We start from the raw sequence: 19,521 nt of genomic DNA on the forward strand, positions 1-19,521 counted from the left end.
TTATTCTAACAAAACCACTTGTAAATAGCGAGTAAAATATTATATAATTGTATATATAATAATTGCAATATTTATTACCATTTTAATTTCCAATGATGTAATTAGATTCAACTGCGAAAAAATGAAAAAATAGTATAAATTAATAAGAAGTATCCATTTAATTACAGCTTAAAAGCCCGCAAAGAATACTTCAGTGTTATGCACATTAAAATCTTTCTGAACTTCTTTAATATAAGTCACGTGTTCACAAAAAGAAATTTACAATAAAACTATTAAATTAATAATATTTTATAATAGCATTTATATCAATAATAAATGCTTAGAATAAAATAATAAAATTTTGTATATGACAATAGAAAATACAATATCAAATTTTATACGAAATATCTGAATTTTTCAGCATAATAATCTTATTTTTATTTTAATTTACATAATTGTTAATGTTCTGCCAGTAGTAAATAAAATAATGTTTTAAATAATATAAGGGATATGAATCATAGACTGGTTTTCTCATGATGACATAAAACAATTTGTTAATTAAAATGTAATGCATTGTCTGTATTGTCTGTATTTTTTAGTAATAAAAAAAATAATAAATGTTTTGTATAATATAAAGTGCAAAAAATGTCTGATTTTTCACGAGATATAAATCAGTTTTGTAAATAAAATCGATTATGTACAGTAGGCTTACTTTCATATTTTATAATTACGTCTGGAACATGTATATATAATTACAAATATTATATTTATTTACACATTTTATTAAATAAGATATAAGAATTATATTAGCGCCGTAAACATATTTATTGAATATAATGTGTATATATGAAAACGTAAGTTTATGATTTTAAAAAGCCTAGTTGTAAGCTTACGTTTCGATTTGATTTGATGTATACCGATGAATATTATGTAAATAAAATTTTGATTTTGTTCATGTTATCTGTTTTCATATATATAACCAATATGTGTCTTCAAGAATTAAATAAATATAAATAATTATAAATTTTGTTCTATCCTTTGGCTTTAGATACAACATGATACTAATGATACTAACTCTATCAATTTTAATATTTTCGTAATCCGTCAATATTGAAACATTATTGAACGCTTTTAAATAACTACCTTTATTTTCATATCAGTCGATAATTGCAATTATAAATCACAATACATAATCGCAGATCAGCTGTCGTAAACTAATTATATCGCGATATTATTTCTCATGTAATAATAAATAGTACAATTATGTTATTCACATACAATCCATCATTTGTATAACATTTGAAAGACATGAAGTACATCTATCTCTCCCTTTGACATAAATCTAACATGAGTTTCTCTACACACTTGATCACGTTAAAGATTAACTGTGATGTATTCATATTACAATATTAAAAGATATTATCGTGTTTCTTTTTGAGGATACAGCGATGGGAAACACAAATGACACATCTAAACACTCATTCATGAAATTAAATATCAGAACAATAAAATTTTAGCTTATATGGAAGTATCTTTCGATATCACCGAAGAGTTGAACAATTAAAATTAGTTTTCAATAAATTTAGATAAATAAAATTCACTGGATTCTAATTAATCCTTAATAATAATTCATTTGCATTAAAAAAATTAAAGTCTATTCTCTTTGTATCATGTCTTGCTTTAATTATAGAAATTATAATCCAGATTAAACTTTCTTTTAATAACTATATAGCATAGCTAAACTCTAATTTTTAAATACACTTGGTACACATTGCCCTTATGGACGGACATTTGCATCAAGTCAGTACAAGTAGGCTCGTTAAAAAACTGGTACTTTTCGGCCTGGAAATTAATGTTTAATGATTTCTATGTATAAAATAAAATCTCTCAAGTCAATTAATCAACACAGTCGGAATAATCGTTCACATTTTACATATTTACAGTTATAGATAGCGACATGCCACGGAATTGAGAAATATTCTGTGTACAATGATAACATCAATAATAACAATAACAACAATAAAATATCTAATTTAAGAAAAAATCAGAAATTATTCTGCCTGGGTTTTATTACAAATACAAAAGGAATGACGTGTTATCGAAGGCGTTTACATGTAAGCGATCATGCCTTTTACGAGAATATATATGATATCTATATAATACACAAATATACTTGATTAATCTTTATATTTGCACGTATGTTTAAAAAATATTTATTTATTATATCAGATCTATCAGATTCAAATCAAAATGTTAAAAATTTCTTTTTTTTTACATAAAAAGTAAAATTCAAATCTTTATTTCTTAAAATACCATCATTTTTTGCATAGACAATGGCAACACATACCTATAAAGAATTTTCTTTTTTATTCCAGCTAAAATAAAATATTTAAATTATATATGCTGTTAAAAAAATACTTTCTAAACTGGGTGTATTTTACTTTACGAAATTAAAATTCTTTTACATCAAAAATATTAAGTAACAGGAATTTAAAGGACTATAAATATAATTTAAACGTATTTAAACATAAGTAAATATATACATTAATAATCTCTTTATTAAATTAGGAAATTCAATTTTTTTTAAATTCATAAAATGACTTAAGATATTTCTAAATAGCGATACCCACTTAAAACAAAGTTAATTAAATAAAATATTAAATTGAAAATATTCCCAAATTTTCTAAAGGCGACTTTGATCGCATTACATTTACATCATTAATAAAAAATTAAAAATATTAATTTTTTATAATATTAATCTCAATATAAAAATTTCAACTAAATTCGTCTCTTTTTCAATTTTTAATCTTCGATATTTCATATATCGTGAGTCATACAAATAATATCAATGTAATATCTTATTAATCTTAAGGATGCCTTTAAAAATATTGCTGTTGTTTAAGAAAATTTGAAAGAAGATTCCTCTTTTTGAATATTGGTTAATAAATTTTAATGAAGTTAAATTTTATTAAACTACTTACTTTTGCAAAAAATTAATTATTATATTCACATATCACAAATTTCACGCTCTACCTTAGCTAATATTTAGTTCTTCCAACAATCTTCACAATTTGACATGTCATCATACGTAATATTCAGTATTCTAATAAAACACACAATCACCCTGTTTTATATCTATTTCGTGACCACCATTTTGTCTCTTAGCTGCGTCCTTTTTTTAAGAGCAATGTTAGAATACTTCTGTTTCTTCAATCGGACAACATTTGGCATCTTCGTAGTTACTTCCTTTATAAGCAGTAACCTGCGCACTTACTGTCAGGATATGGAAATCTTTTTAGATAAAGGTTTCAACGTATGTGACACACTATTTGCTAACCAAACAGCCGATTCTCGTCAAATGATGTCCATTTTCGCAAATCTTGACTTTGACGAACTTCTGCTTCACTCTAGTTGACTCTAGCACACCACCGGCGAATTTTGTTGCACACAAGTTTAGTACCTTCAAAAAAGAAAGTTTTATTTTAGACTATGGTATCATTGTATTCTTAAATTTGATCATCAGTTAATCAATCTTTTATAATAGATATAATTCTAGAAACCTAATTTTAAACAAACCGTGTAGTTACAGTTTCAATTAATACATTTTCAATCAATATAAATTTTGCGCTTACTTTTTTGTAAAAATTTGCTGCTTTTTTCCGTAAATATATTTTCTTGTACTTTTATTTAACTGTTATAATTATGTACAGATATTTTATCTAATTTTAATAAAAACTTTAGTTTTATTTTGCATAAATGCATCACATTTCATATTTTTAATATAAAACAGACTATCCAAACTGTTCGTGTGCTTAAATTAGATAAGTTTGACAAAGACAAATATTCTGTTTAAATATGCGCTGTGTTAGCGACTGATAGGCTTAAGCATCACCTTATATATTAAAGCATATTGCTCCTTGGTCTGAACTGAGCCAGCCCGGTCTCTCCTAATAGTGTAAACGACTCTTGGCACGTCCACGGTCCTCGTAATTTCATATTGTCTAATTCCTAGATCGAGAGCTATTAGCGTGCCAGTGCGTCCTGTCCTAGGACCACAATGGACTACGATCGGCCCGGGGCCACCTCGTTGAAGTGCTCTCGCGTCGAGGAGCACCGTTATTAGGCCTGTACCGTCTGATTGAACGCCAATCACCGACCATAGGTACCAAATGTGGAATACTTCTCGGAACGTATTATTCTCCAAATTCTATAAAACATTTAATTAATTACTTTTGCTTTATAAAAGACTGCCAAAAGTTGAATATTTGCATTGCTATTGCTGAAGCTGTTGAATCAAGTTGCTTGCCCAGGTAAAACATAAAATCATAATAGGATTAAAATGTAATCAAGTAAAAAATATTTTAGAAAAATTATTAACATCCCAATTGATACACTTTTAACAATAATTTTGATAAATTCTTATTACTGCAATTGAAAGAATTCTTAATATTGCAATATTCCTAAAACATATTTTTTTTAGAACAATCGATTGTGTGAGATCATAATAATTTTTCCTAAACTGAATTTTACTTGACGTCATCTTGATTTTATTTTAATTTTGTCCTACCTGGATAAATGTAATCATTTTTTTACAAAAATCTTTCGCAGTACATTATATTTTAAATTTTATATGTATAAAATTTAGAATATTATTTTAGAGGATATTTAATTAATCAACCTAAAGCAAATAAATGTTAATAAAGTAATTAAGAAAATATAACTAATTTCACAAAATTATACACATTAACGATTAAATTTCAAAGAATTTTATTATCATTAAACGATTCATAATTAAGATGTTTTGTACCTTTAGTTGAAGAGTAGAAATAGCGTATTTCTCCTTAGCTTCTCGCTTTTTCAGGGTAACTTGGAAATCATCGTAAAGTCGATGACAGTCTGTCACTTCCGAAGGTGGAATGAACATTTTTCTACTTCGTTTTCGACGAGATCGATTAGCATAATAATCACCTTGGACTGTTGCTCCCAAATCATTCGCCAAAAGTCGATCGACTCTATTGGCGCTTGGCACGCAATATAATACTTTGTAGCGTTCTTGGATCCCTCAAAAATTGACGTACATTTTTAAATTACATCTCAGTACAATTAAGTTAAGAATCTATACAAATAATATCTACAATTGTTTTCACGTATACAGAGAAATATTAATTCTACTGCTAAGAACAATTACTTGATTTAATTTTTTTTGCAAGTGACAGAAGAAAATAAGATATTAAATTTTAATTATTGTACAGTTTAATGCAAATATAATTATTCTTATTAGTTAAAAGTTCAAACTTACTAATTCATCCAGCGCAAACTTGAAACATAATGCTTCAAATTCCTTGTCAGCTAGAATAAAACTTAAAAATTAAAAAAAAAGAAATGTGTAAAAGTACAATCAAATATAATACATACATACACATAATTTATATATTCACAATGTATAAATAAACTTTCGACACTTAAGGACTATTATTGAATTAAAGTGACTCAGTGGCGAATATTTCATATGACTTTTTATTCCTATCACAGTAACTTGCCATACTATGTACCTTCAAACAAACACACTCGTTCTCTAATCGCTTCATTGACATTCAGTAAGAGCGTAATCTTTGTCTAATATGTAAAATGATCATAAATCTTTTTTAGTCATTAGCAAGTTTTGTGCAAGTCCTTAAGTGTCAAGGTATAAAATATATTTGGTTAATTTATGTATCAAATCCCGTCTTAGCAATAACTCAAGTAAATCAATTTTATTCCCTACAAAAATCAACCTTACTGATATTACAATTTAGAACTTATATTATAAAAAATAGAATGTAACTTACAATATGTTTTACCCAATGTTTTGAACAGCAAGTCACGTTTTATTGCAATAGTCGGCATCTCTGTATCACGGCATTCTCAGCACAAGTGGATAAACTCTGAATATTTTATCGGTTTTCTTGTAACACGGAAATGTCAGGTTTCTCATTGAATTACTTGAGGCACAATAAAATCCACTGATTAAAACTGTCAAGCCATGAAATATCACGTTAACCTCGAAATCACACAGTGTTCCCTCATCTTACAAATGTTTTACAAATAATGTAAATAGATATAAATAAATGAGCAAGATAAAACTAAATTAATAATTCTTGCTAAATTACTATTATTATTTAATGTTTGTTATTTTGCAAATAATCCATATAAATCCTGAAGTGCTACTGTAGATAACTTTTGATCCGGGTGCTATTTTCAGTGTTGTATAGCTTTTGTTATTGAAATTAGAATAGGTTAAAATAATATTAAAAAATATTCCTTTACTTAATTAATACTTAATATTAAAAATAAACTTGTCAAAATGTTTAAAAAAAAATAATAAAGAATGATAAATGTTTTTAAAAGAAGATACGGGAGTCGGTAAAGTGATAAATGGGAGAGAATTTAGTCCCCGCGCCGCTCGAAATTCCGGAAAAATTCGTCCCAAGTAGCAGGAGCGCACGTTAGGCGAGAAAGTTACTGTGGGGATCCGGTAACCTCCTTGCTATTGTGCGCTCCTAATAACTCCGATTATTTTTCGGGCCCTTTTAATCGTATTTAATCGAGACCTAACGGATTTTCGGAGCTTCGGAGTTATTAGGAACGCACAATAGCAAGGAGGTTACCGGATCCCCAGTAACTTCCTCGCCTAACGTGTGCTCCTGCTACTTGGGACGAATTTTTCTGGAATTTCGAGCGACGCGGGGACTAAATTCTCTCCCATTTCTACACTTTACCGACTCCCGTATCTTCTTTCAAAAACATTTATCATCTTTTATTAACCTTTTTAAAACATTTTGACAAGTTTATTTCTAGTATTCGTTAATTAAGTAAAGGAATATTATTAAATATTATTTTTAACTATCCAAATTTCAATAACAAAAGCTATATATTAAACTTGAATTAGCACCTGTATCAAAATTCATCTACAGTAGCACTTGAGGATTTATATGGATTGTTTGCAAAATAATAAACATTAAATAATAGTAATTTAGCAAGAATCATTAATTTTGTTTTATCTTGCTCAAGGACCAATATCTACGGAATTCCATCCTTGGGTTTGTTAACCTGGCAACCGCCATGATGCACACTAACGCAACGTCTGCGCCGTCGCAGTCGGCGGCAGTCGTCGCACCTGGCGTCGTCCGTGCAAGCGTGACTGATGTAAACAAGCGACGTCGTCGTCGCCGTTGCTGCTGCAAATCGCACACATTCGTCGCATCAGCAGCTCGGAACGCTCAGATGTTAATTGAAGGTAATATTAATTATAGCTAAGTCACAAAATCTGGTTGAAATTTAGTTTTATATAAGCTTTGTACGTAAAGAGTTACAAATATTAATAGACAATAAATTTATACAGCTTGTCTCAACAGGCAACATGTTTTCGAGATTAAATATTTAAAATTGTTATCATCTGTTGAAATATTGCTGAAATTATTATGATAGTAGTAAGAAAGATAATTGCTTTTTCTTTCAGTAATATGCCTTCTTACAAGTTGACTTATTTCCATCTCGCAGCATTGGCCGAGCCAATTTGCTCTTGTTGAATTATGCTGGGATTGAGTTAGTTTGTGGATGAAGGTATCGATAAAAATAATTGGCCAAAACTTAAACCGAGTACGTACATTGGATTAATGCCAATAATAATTCTATAAAGCTTGTCATAGTTATTTAATTGGGCTCATAATTGTTCCTGAAAAAATTTTGTTTACATCAGCCAAATTCAAATTTACAAACACAGAAAAATAATTTTAGTCTTAATTTTAACTGTAATTATTAATTATCAAAAGATTTTTAATGAAAATGTATAGATACAATTGCTGCATTTGTGTTATCACAATAACACATTTATATATAATAACAATCCAGATAGGTTCTCTACTATAAATCCTATTCTAACAATATGTTGCATTCACGTTGCTTAAAATCATTTTTCAGCTATGCCATTTGGTAAAGTACTCGTGCTCGAAGTAGACGGAAGGAAGATTGATCAGTCCGTAGCTATCTGCCGTTACTTGGCGAAACAATGTGGTCTTGCTGGCAAAGATGATTGGGAGGCTTTGCTAATTGACGTGGCTGTTGATACGATACATGATTTACGCACCAGTATGTAATAGATAATACTTTGCTTATACAATATTTATCCAACTCTTATTTACCAGAAAAAGATATTTACTCTTAAAAAAGATTTAAATCGTGATTTATAAATTTGTGATTTATAAAGTTAATTATAAAACACTCATCGATTATCAATGTGGGTTCAATTATATCTGTGTACATACATATTAATCTTTCTAAATTATAATATTTATGATGAAATTTTAATTGGCACACACTTGGCAACAATGAAATATACAAAAACTTTCACCCTTTGCACTAAAAAAACTCAAATTTAATAGGATTTAACGTATGCGCATTTAATTAATATGTATGTAGTGAGTTTGTGTAATATACACTTGATAACTGTCAAAAATAATTGTGTTAACTTAGCTATAATATTTTATTTACAAACAGAATTAAATAACAGAAAAGAAATGTTTCTACAATTTGTGCTATATATAATAAATTCAGTCTATTAAAATTTGTAATTTACTATTATGTTATATTTTTTCTTGTTTTTATTAGATATCGCTGCTCTCTCCTATGAAAAAAATGAAGAGGCTAAAGCAGAGAAACTTAAAGCTGCCAAGGAGCTGGAAGGACAGTGCCGCTTTATTTGGAGCGTTTGGACGCTCGGGTGCAGAAGAATGGTGGTTATTTTGTCGGCGGTGCTCTGTTGTGGACCGATTTCACCCTCGTTGGTCTTTTGGACTACATGAACCAATACGATGAAAGGGAATATCATTGAAAATGTATGAAAATCTGAAACAACTGCAAAAGACAGTCGAAGAAGTATCGGCCATGGCTTGAAAAGCGTCCGCCGAGTAATTCTTGACAGAGTTGATGATTGTTCATTGACGTTTTATTCGAATAATATATACATTTTTTTTATTTGTACGTAATGTATATCTATGTAAGAGAAAGGCATACATGTACATAATATATTTGTAAACTGTGCATTGTAGACTTCACACTCTAATTGTTACTCTTATTGTTATACGACAAAAAATGGATGTGTAAAAAATATTGTGAATTTATTTCTAATTAAATCTAAAAAACATTTATTTACTGTACTTTTTTGGATTTGCGGTATTTCCCTTTCCGTTTAATCCAATTAATATAAAAATTTACTATATTCTATATTTTTTAATTTTTATGTTTCTAACTTTATATAACGTAAGTAAAATATACATATGATAGACATATGAAAAATATGGAAAAGATAATTGAAACACGTAAAGAAAGTTAACATATTTTATTAGCATGTTCATATTTTTTTTTATATATTTTTCAAGTAATTGTTATTTAATCGGGCTGAAAATTGTTTCTGAAAAAATCTTGTTTACATCAGCCAAATTCAAATTTAGAACAGAGAAAAATAATTTTAGTCTTAATTTTAACTGTAATTATTACCAAAAGATTTTTAACGAATATGTATACATACAATTGCTACAAATTTTATCACAATAACACACTTTTATATATAATAACAATCCAGATAGATTCTCTACTATAAATCTTGTTCTAACAATATGTTGCATTCTCCTGACTTAAAATCATTTTTCAGCTATGCCATTCGGCAAAATACCTGTACTCGAAGTGGATGGAAAAAGAGCAAATCAGTCCGTATAGCTATATATGCCTGTTTTCTCATAAGTGCTACGCGTTGCACGTATATTACGTAGAAAATGTATAATAAATAAATATCTTGTATTCTTTGTCAATTTTTTTTTATTTAAACGCATAACGATATCTGTTTACGTTCTATTACACACATGTATTGTTTCAAATAAAAAAGAGAAATCAAGAATAGAACTACTTGTTTCCGAGGTTTTAATAAAACCGCGCGGTATCGGTCGATTTATTTGAAACTCCAAAGTTTTTGGATTGGATATGTGAACTGCCGGTACATCTTCTATTTCGTATCCCAATTTGTCCGCTACATTCTCACGTGAGCACTATAAATTAATTTAACGCAAGTTAGAACACACTGTATCGAGATAAAATAATAAATTATCAAAAATAATGTTTTTATGCGCAAAACTTTTTATTTTTCAAACTTTCGTGCATGAAACATACCAAAGAGAAAGTCAATGCCTCAGTGAATCCTGTCTGGGCCCTTTCTATTCGAATCAAGTCAGTCAACTTGTTTAGTGAAAACTGCTTATCTCGATTGAGTGGTTTGAACTGTATTTTTGATGGTGTCTAGCACCATATAGAAATGGACCTTTAATTGTATCCAAATCATAAGTGCCAATAGAGACCAGACTGTCTTCTTCCTATATTTTGATGCAACTTATCTTGAAGATCAATAAAATTATTGTAAGAATCTTGCGTCAAAGTAACGTCTCTCAAAATTGAAACAACCAAATGTCCTCTTATTTTTAAGCACTGAAACAATGAGATGAGATATAATTTTTTACATTAATCAAATTATTCAATGCTAATCAAGACGTAATAAAAACAAGACAAATAAAAAGAATTACACATACTTCTGAAGTCATTATAATCTTTTCCATTCCTTTGGTTTTATTGCCATATAATGTGGAATGAACATCATGTTTAGAAAAAAAGACTTTATATATAGGCATTCAGCCATAGGTGAAGGAACATTTAAAAAGTGAAATTTAAAGAGTCCTGGCACATATCCTTTATGCAGTTCTTGTGTAATTTGCATTATGTGTGTTGCTTTTTATTACCAATTGCAGTTCTTTTGTATGTTCTACAAAAAGTAAATCAATAAGATATTTAAATATATTATCTTTAAATATATTTAAGGAATGAATTTTTTTGTCTGAACTATAAATTGTATAATATTTACTTGTTCAAAAATATAAGTAGTCCAGTACTTAGGCTCCAAGCACAACAGATAATATCTGTTGGCAGGCGTGTCAATCTTGTAGATAATTTCTTCGGATGCATCTATACCTTGGTCAAAACTACTCTTGCTATCATTTGCTTTTTCATTGTCTATTCATAGAAAAAAAAACAAGTAATTATTGTACAGTTTAATGCAAGTATAATTATTCTTATTTTCTGTTAAGAGTGTTTCATATAATGCAAATATTTCATATAATGACTTTTTACTTCTATCACAGTAACATGCCATACTATATACCTTCAAACAAACACACTCCTTCTCAATTCGCTTCATTGACATTCAGTCAGAGCATGATGTTTGTCTAATATGTAAAATGAGCTGAGAAAAAAATCTTTTTCAGTCGATAGCAAGTGTTTGTGCAAGTTCTTAAGTGTTAAGGTATAAAATATATTTGGTTAATTTATGTATATATCAAATCCCATCTTAGCAATAACTCAAGTAAATAAGTTTTATTCCCTACAAAAATCAACCTTATTGATATTACAATTTAGAACTTATATTATAAAAAATAGAATGTAACTTACAATATGTTTTACCCAATGTTTCGAACAGCAAGTCACGTTTTATTGCAACAGTCAACATCTTTGTATCACGACAATCCTAGCATGGGTAGATAAAGTCTCAATATTTTATTAGTTTTCTTTTAACATGGAAATGTCAAATTTCTCATTGATTTACTCTAGCTATAATTAATAATTGCAATAAATTTTTAAGGAATACCGTTAAAACATGGAATATACATGATTGAAAATATATTTTCTTTCCCTGTGTGCATTTCAAATAAAAACTTTATATTTTCCAACAACTTCTAATAAGTTCTCTAGATTTCAAAAGTGAATCGTGCCGCAACACTAAAGTGGGCATGCTGCTAAGAGAGAAGTGAATAAAAGCGTTCAGCAGCTGGTCCTATCTTCCTTCTAACATTATCACTGAGGCACAATAAACTCTTTTTTTTCTATGTAGAATTGATCAAACTGTAAGTAGAACTTGCCCACATCCTTATCTCATTATTTAGATTTGACTAGATAAGTGTGTAAATACTGCAAATACTTTAATTAATACATCAAATATCTTCAAGCATTTTGTAATCACCACTTGATTGTAATATCAGCTGGCAAACGGATTACAGTAGTTTTATGTTAATATTTATGTCTCGTTTATTTACATTATTTGTAACATTTGTAAGATAAGAGAACACCGTGTGATTTCGAGGTTAACGTGATATTTCATGGCTTCACTTCCTGATAAAGTTATCCGGAGGATAAATATCAAGTTTAACCAATCACGTGCATGGATCTGAAAGTTTATCTCCTGGATAATTTTAACCGCAAGATAACTGGACGTGAAGAAATCGGGCATTAATCAGTGGATTCTACTGTATACACCAGTCTTGGATTTCATATCATCGCGATTCAGAGTGAGTTTCAAGCGAGGACGATTTCTTCGTCGTCATAATTATTAACATAAAACTACTAAGTAATCCATTTGCCAGCTGGCATTACAATCAAGTGGTTATTACAAAACGCTTTAAGATATATAAATTTATGCGACAAAATATTTTTCTTTCTTTAAAACAATAATTGTAAACGTATTTAGAGAAATAGAAATTAGTTTTTTCGAAACATTTTATTGCTGTTTATTTGTCGTGTCCACTTTATATAATACTATCATATTTACTATTATACATATATTACATACAGAGTTTTTAAGAAGAGAAGACGGGATTAGGACGGTGATTTTGTAATCATTGCAATTTTTTGCATAATATTTACATGTATTTATGTAATTATATAACATTTATTATTCAGTTAAATGATATGAGGATATATCTACCGAATAACAGTAACTTTCTATTTCTTTATTTGTGTGTATCGACAGATAATTCAGAGAAATACTTTGTAACAGTGGAAAGACTGTATAAATTGCAGTTAAATATTGATATTATAATTCCTGTGAATAAGATTTAACATGATGTTATTGAATTTAATTTCGATCGACGTAACAACGCTAAAAAATAGAATATATAAATTACCCTAGTGAAAAAATTCTCTTGTAATACTTTTTGTAAGAATTTTTCATATTTTAAACTTATCACTTCCAAAAAAATAGCTTAAATTTTTGTTCAAATTTTATAAGTTTTTGGGGGAAATTTTAGACAATGACAAGTTTTATAAATTTTTGAGAATTTACATATATAAAGAATTCAAAAATAGATGTAGACTTTCTTATTATTTCTGAAGAATATTCTAATTTGTATAAAAAATCTCAAAATTTTCTGGGTTATAAAATTAAGCAGAAATTCTTTAAAAAATTATATACAAAATTAAGAAAAGTTTTCACCAGGGTACTTAACAAATTCGTCATGTTGACGTTCAATGCTCATTAGTACTAAGCTGAATGTGTTAAACACTTGAATGTATTAAAAAGCCATAAAATAAACAAATGTCTACAAACCGTTTCACGCAGCGTAATGTAATTTTTTCGAATGGAACAATTGTCAAAATATGAAGATCGTAAATATTAATATATAAAATTCCGATGTGTGTAGTAAGTAGAAAGATTTTTAGTCATTACGTCCGTCGATTTAATTTAAACAACGATTTTGGAGTTCTAAAAAAAATCGGTCATTATTTTTATACACATATCACATATTTTCATCGAATATATCGACATATATAATATATATCTCTTGTTTCTCATAAAATATATCTATCTCTATATCATATAAATTATATTTCTTAATCTTTGAAGGCGACTTGTGAATTTCTACATAAAATTTTAAGCGCATTTTCCAACAATTGTCATATTATAGTTCAACGTATTTAAGTCAGCAAACAAGATCTAAGTATGCACATTGATATTTTATACATACATATACATATACATATATATACATACATATATATATATATATATATATATATATATATATATATATATAATGTACATGATATATATCCATATATATTGCTTATATAAAAAATTAAAGATTACGGATAATATTAGTTTTAAATAAAATAATTATATACATAAAAAATCTGCTATTTTTTTCCATTCATCCTTACACTTGATAAAATATTTTATTCTAGCAAAAAAAGAACGAAAAAGAAAAAATCAACAATTAAATAGCAAAAAATATTAATATTGCCAAAAATAAATTTAGAATTTTTGGTCAAATTTTGAGAGACAGACACGTCTTACCAACTACATTACCCTTATAGGATGTCTAAACAAAAGTGCCTTAAACAAAAGTACCTTTTATTTTGCAAGCAAAATATTTGAAAGAAAAGATCAGAAACAAATCAAAAGATATATGTATGCACATTGTCATACGATCACAAAGATTTTATAATCCTTTATGCGTTTTTCACACTTCGTCAAGAAGTGTCCTAATTTTCTTCGCAGTAAAAACATCTAGAAGACATTTTAATCCTCCGAACAATCTTCAGACAGTTCGCGGACTTTGTGTTTCTCGGGAATTCAAGAAAAGATCAATCATAGTAGCAAGCATGTAATCTGAACAGTTCCTTGGTCATGAAGCTAACGTTGCAAGACTCGCAGTAGTGCTTGATGTTCTCGGTCAACTTCAGCATCGGTAGTTTTTCCGCGCTCTTGTTGATCGTGTCGATTAGCTTTCTCGTCTGCAGGTTTTTCAACGACCAGTCACTGTTCTTCGTCTTGCCGTTCCTCAAATGAGTGTCCTGACTTCTCAGATATTTTAGTGAATAGTTCCCCGTGGGCAATCGATATGCCTTTCTCGTCTTCGCCAGCTTATTCTTCATGATGTTAGAGAGCGATTTTCGTTCATCCAACTGGAACTGATTTCGATATTGCGACTTGAGACAGTCGTCTCGTAGACTGACGTCATTGTTGCCCGTTTTTGCTTCAACTTTCGCGGGTAAAGCTGCGAATTTTCTTGGTAATCGAGATGTCGCATTGTTGAGCATCGTATCCTCCAAATTATCTAAAGTCTCTTCCTTTATTTTAAAGTTCGCACTTTCGTTTCTCGCGTGCAAGCCCTGCTCACCCTGCTCACCCATCTTGCGTCTCTTCGTGAGAGGCTCCGAAAGTTTCCTCTTTGGTTCTTGATAGTTCACGACACCCTTCCTCGGTCTTAAGCTGCGCCCTTTGGACTCTGTCTGCTCCGCTTTGATTTTCTGTATTGGCTCGAAGTTCGAGATAGGTGTCGAATTCGTATTAGAAACGTTTGACTTATTCAACGCTAATGGTCCCGGATTGACACTCGATAGTTTTTTCTTATCTGGTGCATAGTTTACCAGGTTCTTCCTAGGTCTCAGATTTCGCACCATTGTATTGATTCCAACTGCTCGATGACTCCCAGGAAACCTTTCGAGTTTACCGTGAGAATGGTTTCGTATTTCCGCAGGGACTACGTCATCTTTGGTACTCGTGTCTCTAGGTAGACTGTCCCGCGCGTTCTCGACACGCGGCAAACAATCATTCTGCGGGCAATCCGGAAACATCGACTGCGTGAAGAGATTCCGCTTGAACGGTTTCAACTGCGCGGTGGTATCTTCGAGGGTCTTGTTCCGCGAGACATCCGCGATTCTGCCGCATCTAGGCATCTGTCCTTCATAATTCTGACAGAATTGCCCCGCTGTGGTTCTTCTCGATCTGTTTTGGTCCTTCTTATCACAGCAGCATCGGCAGCGCGAGAGTGCCGCATATGTCAACCCATCGTGAATACTATCGGCCGGGAACGCCACCGAATTCATCGAGTTAATGTAGTCGATGTTTTCCACCAACGGCTGCAGCTCGTACATGTCGTAATCGAGCGGCTCCGCTTTGATCTTCATATTCTCGATGTGCACCATCGGCACGCCGATCTTCTCCTTACCTTCACCCTTTCGCATCCATGACAACTGGCTCTTGAGCGCCGCGTCCGTCTTCAGGCAGTCTACGTAGAACTTGTGGAACTCTTCTAACTTGTAGCTACAGCGGTGGCACATCTGCTTCGGCAGTAGATCCAACTCGTGTACCTGTGAAATACACACAGTAAACATGGAATCAGAATAGTAAACATGGTTCAACAAGATGCGAGTTCTCTACGGAGGATCAGCCGCTGATCAATTTGATTTTGGCGAGAGTATAATGTATTTTTTTCGAAGAATTTTTAAGTTTCCTGCACTGAGAAAAAATACTGAAAAATTAATTTCAGAAATATAAATTTATTTCGCTGGAATAAATAAGTATTTAAGTAAAAAAAATTAATTCCAAACAAGTAAATCGATTAATATGAAAAACGAGATATATTTCGCAGAAATGTATATTATCACAAGTTCTTTTACAATCAATAAATATAAAAGAAAATGTTACAGGTAATATTTGCTTTTTTACTTTTTTCTCCGTGTGCAAGAAAATAAGAAATCGAAAAATCGCGTTTTTTTATTACACCAAGCACAGTTATCGCGCAATTATTATTCGGTCATTGATAAGACGCATCAAAATACAGCAGTCGCGAGACCGAATTGTCAATTCGTGGGAAGTGAAAAAAAAGTAAATAAGCGCGCGCGTCGTCGCCGTTACCTCGAGGTAGACGTGCGTATGACGAATGACATGTCAAACAAGGCTGGAAACTTCCGTTCATTAACATTATCGCTCCCACCGATTACCTTCGCTAATTAGTTTAGATTGGCTTCGTATAAATAAAACGAACGAGTTATAGATTCAATTAGTTATTTGCGATCTACAATTGTGGTTGAAAAATGGACCTTTAGTTTCTATTCTTCTTCTACTCAACTTAAAATATTTTTAAAAATATACAAAAAAATACAATACAAACGTAAAAGCACATTTTATACGGTAGATACGACAAATTTTAATATGGCAATATTAAGTAAACTCTCTTAAGTACTCTTTATGCGCGATTTATCGAGTTGTTTATCCCTTTTCGTTACGTACATGCGATAACATTTATACGAATAGATTGGTTAATTAACTCAAAGATATCGTATTATCTCAAGATAGTCTCGATTACTTAATTTGAAAATGTTATCTAGCAAATTAAAATGTAAAGATAAATTGCTTCGCTAATTCTGCATTTGAATGAAAATATGATAATTTAAAGTACTTACAAAGATTTAAAACTGATATTTATAGAAATTATTTTTTATATTAGAAAAACTGTTATTTTCTTATTAATTTTACCAATGAGACTATACTTCTTAATTGTATATTATATATCCTTACATATTTATTATAATTAATTAAAGCTCACGTCGAAATGATTAAGACAATATTTCAGCAATTCTTGTAAAAAAAAATTTTTTTTGAAAGTTTCAATCATTTTGACGCTGACAATAGAGTTCGTTATATTTATATATTAATACATACACTCCAAAAAATGATCTTGCAACTTCTACAAAAATTATGTGTGTGTAAAAATTAGCTGAAGTAGATAAATAATTAAGCAAATACTGTGATATGTATACGTATTGCACTTAATCAATCTAACTGACAGCAGAATTTACAAATTCTATACGTGACAGTCAAAATTCTAGCAGATACAAAAATTAGCGACACATTTTGATTGTGACATCAAGAAATCTACTAATATTAGCAAAAACATTTTTTGGATGTATGTGATAAACGCATTAATTAAATTATACGCCGATTATATTCAAACAATATAATTGACAAGCACAAGATTGTTTTCTGTCTGATACTTCTGTTCCTAATGAGCTGAAAGAGGAGAGAGGAGATTCAAGTTTTAAAAATAGAAAAATAAAAGGGAAAAAAGAAAAATGTTTTCCAGAATTTTTATAAGAATTGAAACTTGATAAATATTGAAAATGTTAAATTTTTATATAATTTTGCGGAAGTTTCGTATAATTTTACAATTTTTTAGAAAGTTTCTCATGAAAAGATTTAAGATGTAGATTCCTCTCGATATTTCCACAGAGTGTTGCAATTCGTATAAAAATTAGACAGAAAAATCTTCGTCGAAAGCAAGCTGCGAAGGCGTGAAAGTGATCCGCGCGTCGCGATCCGACAGAATCGTTCGAAATCCCTCCTTTTCGTACTCTTTTCGAATTACACAAATGTAATCCATGTTTGTTTCGCGCGTTAAACCGCGCGGTAACCTCACTTTTCGCGAATCGATAACTTTGAGAAAGTAAACCTTCTAGAGAGAAGTAGAGAACTCGTCCTTCGCGAGGAGGGACTCTGTCGCCACCCCACACGCACGTCTCTCGCACGTGGTCGGCGCCGCGTACCCCGCACGCACAAAAGTCTGCCTCTTGCTCCACCCCACGCGGGATTCGCGACATTCACGCTGTTGACATGCGAACCCGAAAACTATATTTCCCTTTTTCCGCCGTATTCTATAGAGACAAGCGTAGACGCACGAACTGGAGCATTAAATGGGAGAGAGAGGACAAAGGGGAAAGGTCAAAAGAAAGCGCGCGGATTCCCACCGCATTTCGTAACGAGATAGAAGCTAAATGGGGAGGAGAGGGAGGAGGGTGTACTTCACGCTGCTTGCTTCCCGCTGTTGTGCAAGGACGACGAGGCACGCGGGCGCGGGCGCGTACCCTCCGATTGGAGAAGGGAGTCATGAAAGAGGAGCGCTGAAAAGAAACCGAAAGGAGAAGGAGGCGAGGGCGCGAAAGAAGCGAACGTGCGTACGTGCGGGCGAGTGCCGCTCGAAGAGTAGGGGAAGGAGCAAGAGAGAGAGAGAGAGAGGAGGGGAGGAGAGAGAGAGAAAGTGTAATGACGTACCATGATCGGGAGCACAGCGTTGATTTTCCGAACGTGATTCTCGCTTTCGTCGAAGATGTTGATCGAGATGCCCGAGTGCTGGCCACAGAGTCGGCACACGCGACTCGATTCGAGGGTCTCCATGCCGCCGAGCACTCCGGAACCCTCGCGACTCGTCTCGTCACGCTCTCTCGTCCGCCGCTTTAACACGCTCTCGCGCGTCTTGTCTCGGCCAGCACAGCAGTCACAGCACAGCCCTCTCGCGCGCGCGCGCGCGCGCGCACGCCTCACCTCGCTCACCTCCCGCTTTATCGCACCTCCTCCGCTCCTTCGTGACCCCGGCGTCCCCGGCCCTCGCGCGCGCCCTGCGACTCGTACGCGCCCGTCTCCGCTTGCGTCCGTCCGCGCCCTATCCGCGGGAATATAGAAAAGCTCCACGAAAACCGAGGCACAGTGGAACACAGACGCGCGCGCGCGAAAAAGAGAAAGAGAGAAAGAGAGACAGAAGGTAGAGGGAGGGAGTTCGAAGCGAGGAGAGAAAGGAGAGAAGATGGAGGCGTGCGCGATAAGTCGCAGCGCGCCTCGGGTCGCGCGAGGGATAAAGCTTGAATACCGTGCGGCCGGTACGTATGTACATACGTGGCGGAAACGTGGATCAACCGGACTGGACGGAACTGGCGAACGCGGCGCCGGAAATCTCTGCTTTGAGGCGAAGATCTCGCGTGAGATCGATCTTCTCTCTCTTGTCGTCGCGCCACCCAACGAGCAACGAGACGTGACCTTTACCAGTAACACTTCTTTAGTTCTTTCTTCCTCTCTCT

General features: G+C 32.1%; 1 protein-coding gene and 2 pseudogenes across 13 annotated transcripts; 1 reads left to right on the forward strand and 2 right to left on the reverse strand.

Annotated features, from left to right (window-relative positions):
• Positions 1–537: 537 nt before the first annotated feature.
• On the reverse strand, positions 538–6,147 carry LOC118646280 (annotated as a pseudogene).
• A 732-nt stretch (positions 6,148–6,879) lies between these two features.
• On the forward strand, positions 6,880–9,164 carry LOC118646281 (annotated as a pseudogene).
• A 649-nt stretch (positions 9,165–9,813) lies between these two features.
• LOC105828458 lies at positions 9,814–19,461 on the reverse strand. 13 transcript variants are annotated; one of them, XR_004963826.1, is made up of 7 exons: positions 12,147–13,902; positions 11,506–11,581; positions 11,219–11,437; positions 10,922–11,070; positions 10,593–10,822; positions 10,180–10,491; positions 9,814–10,058 (listed from the first exon to the last, which is right to left on the reverse strand). XR_004963826.1 is itself a non-coding variant. In XM_012666785.3 (2 exons), exon 2 carries the CDS (start codon positions 15,949–15,951, stop codon positions 14,473–14,475), a length of 1,479 nt encoding a protein of 492 aa, XP_012522239.2. In that variant the 5' UTR covers positions 15,952–15,981; positions 19,340–19,406; the 3' UTR covers positions 14,147–14,472. The 13 variants fall into 13 exon arrangements, 2 of the variants coding, with proteins under 2 accessions (XP_012522239.2, XP_012522238.2); XR_004963823.1 differs by having other exon boundaries at positions 12,074–13,902; XR_004963822.1 differs by having other exon boundaries at positions 11,702–13,902.
• Positions 19,462–19,521: the final 60 nt, after the last annotated feature.

This window comes from Monomorium pharaonis, chromosome 6, assembly GCF_013373865.1.
Source record: "Monomorium pharaonis isolate MP-MQ-018 chromosome 6, ASM1337386v2, whole genome shotgun sequence".
NCBI classification, from domain to species: Eukaryota; Metazoa; Arthropoda; class Insecta; order Hymenoptera; family Formicidae; genus Monomorium; species Monomorium pharaonis.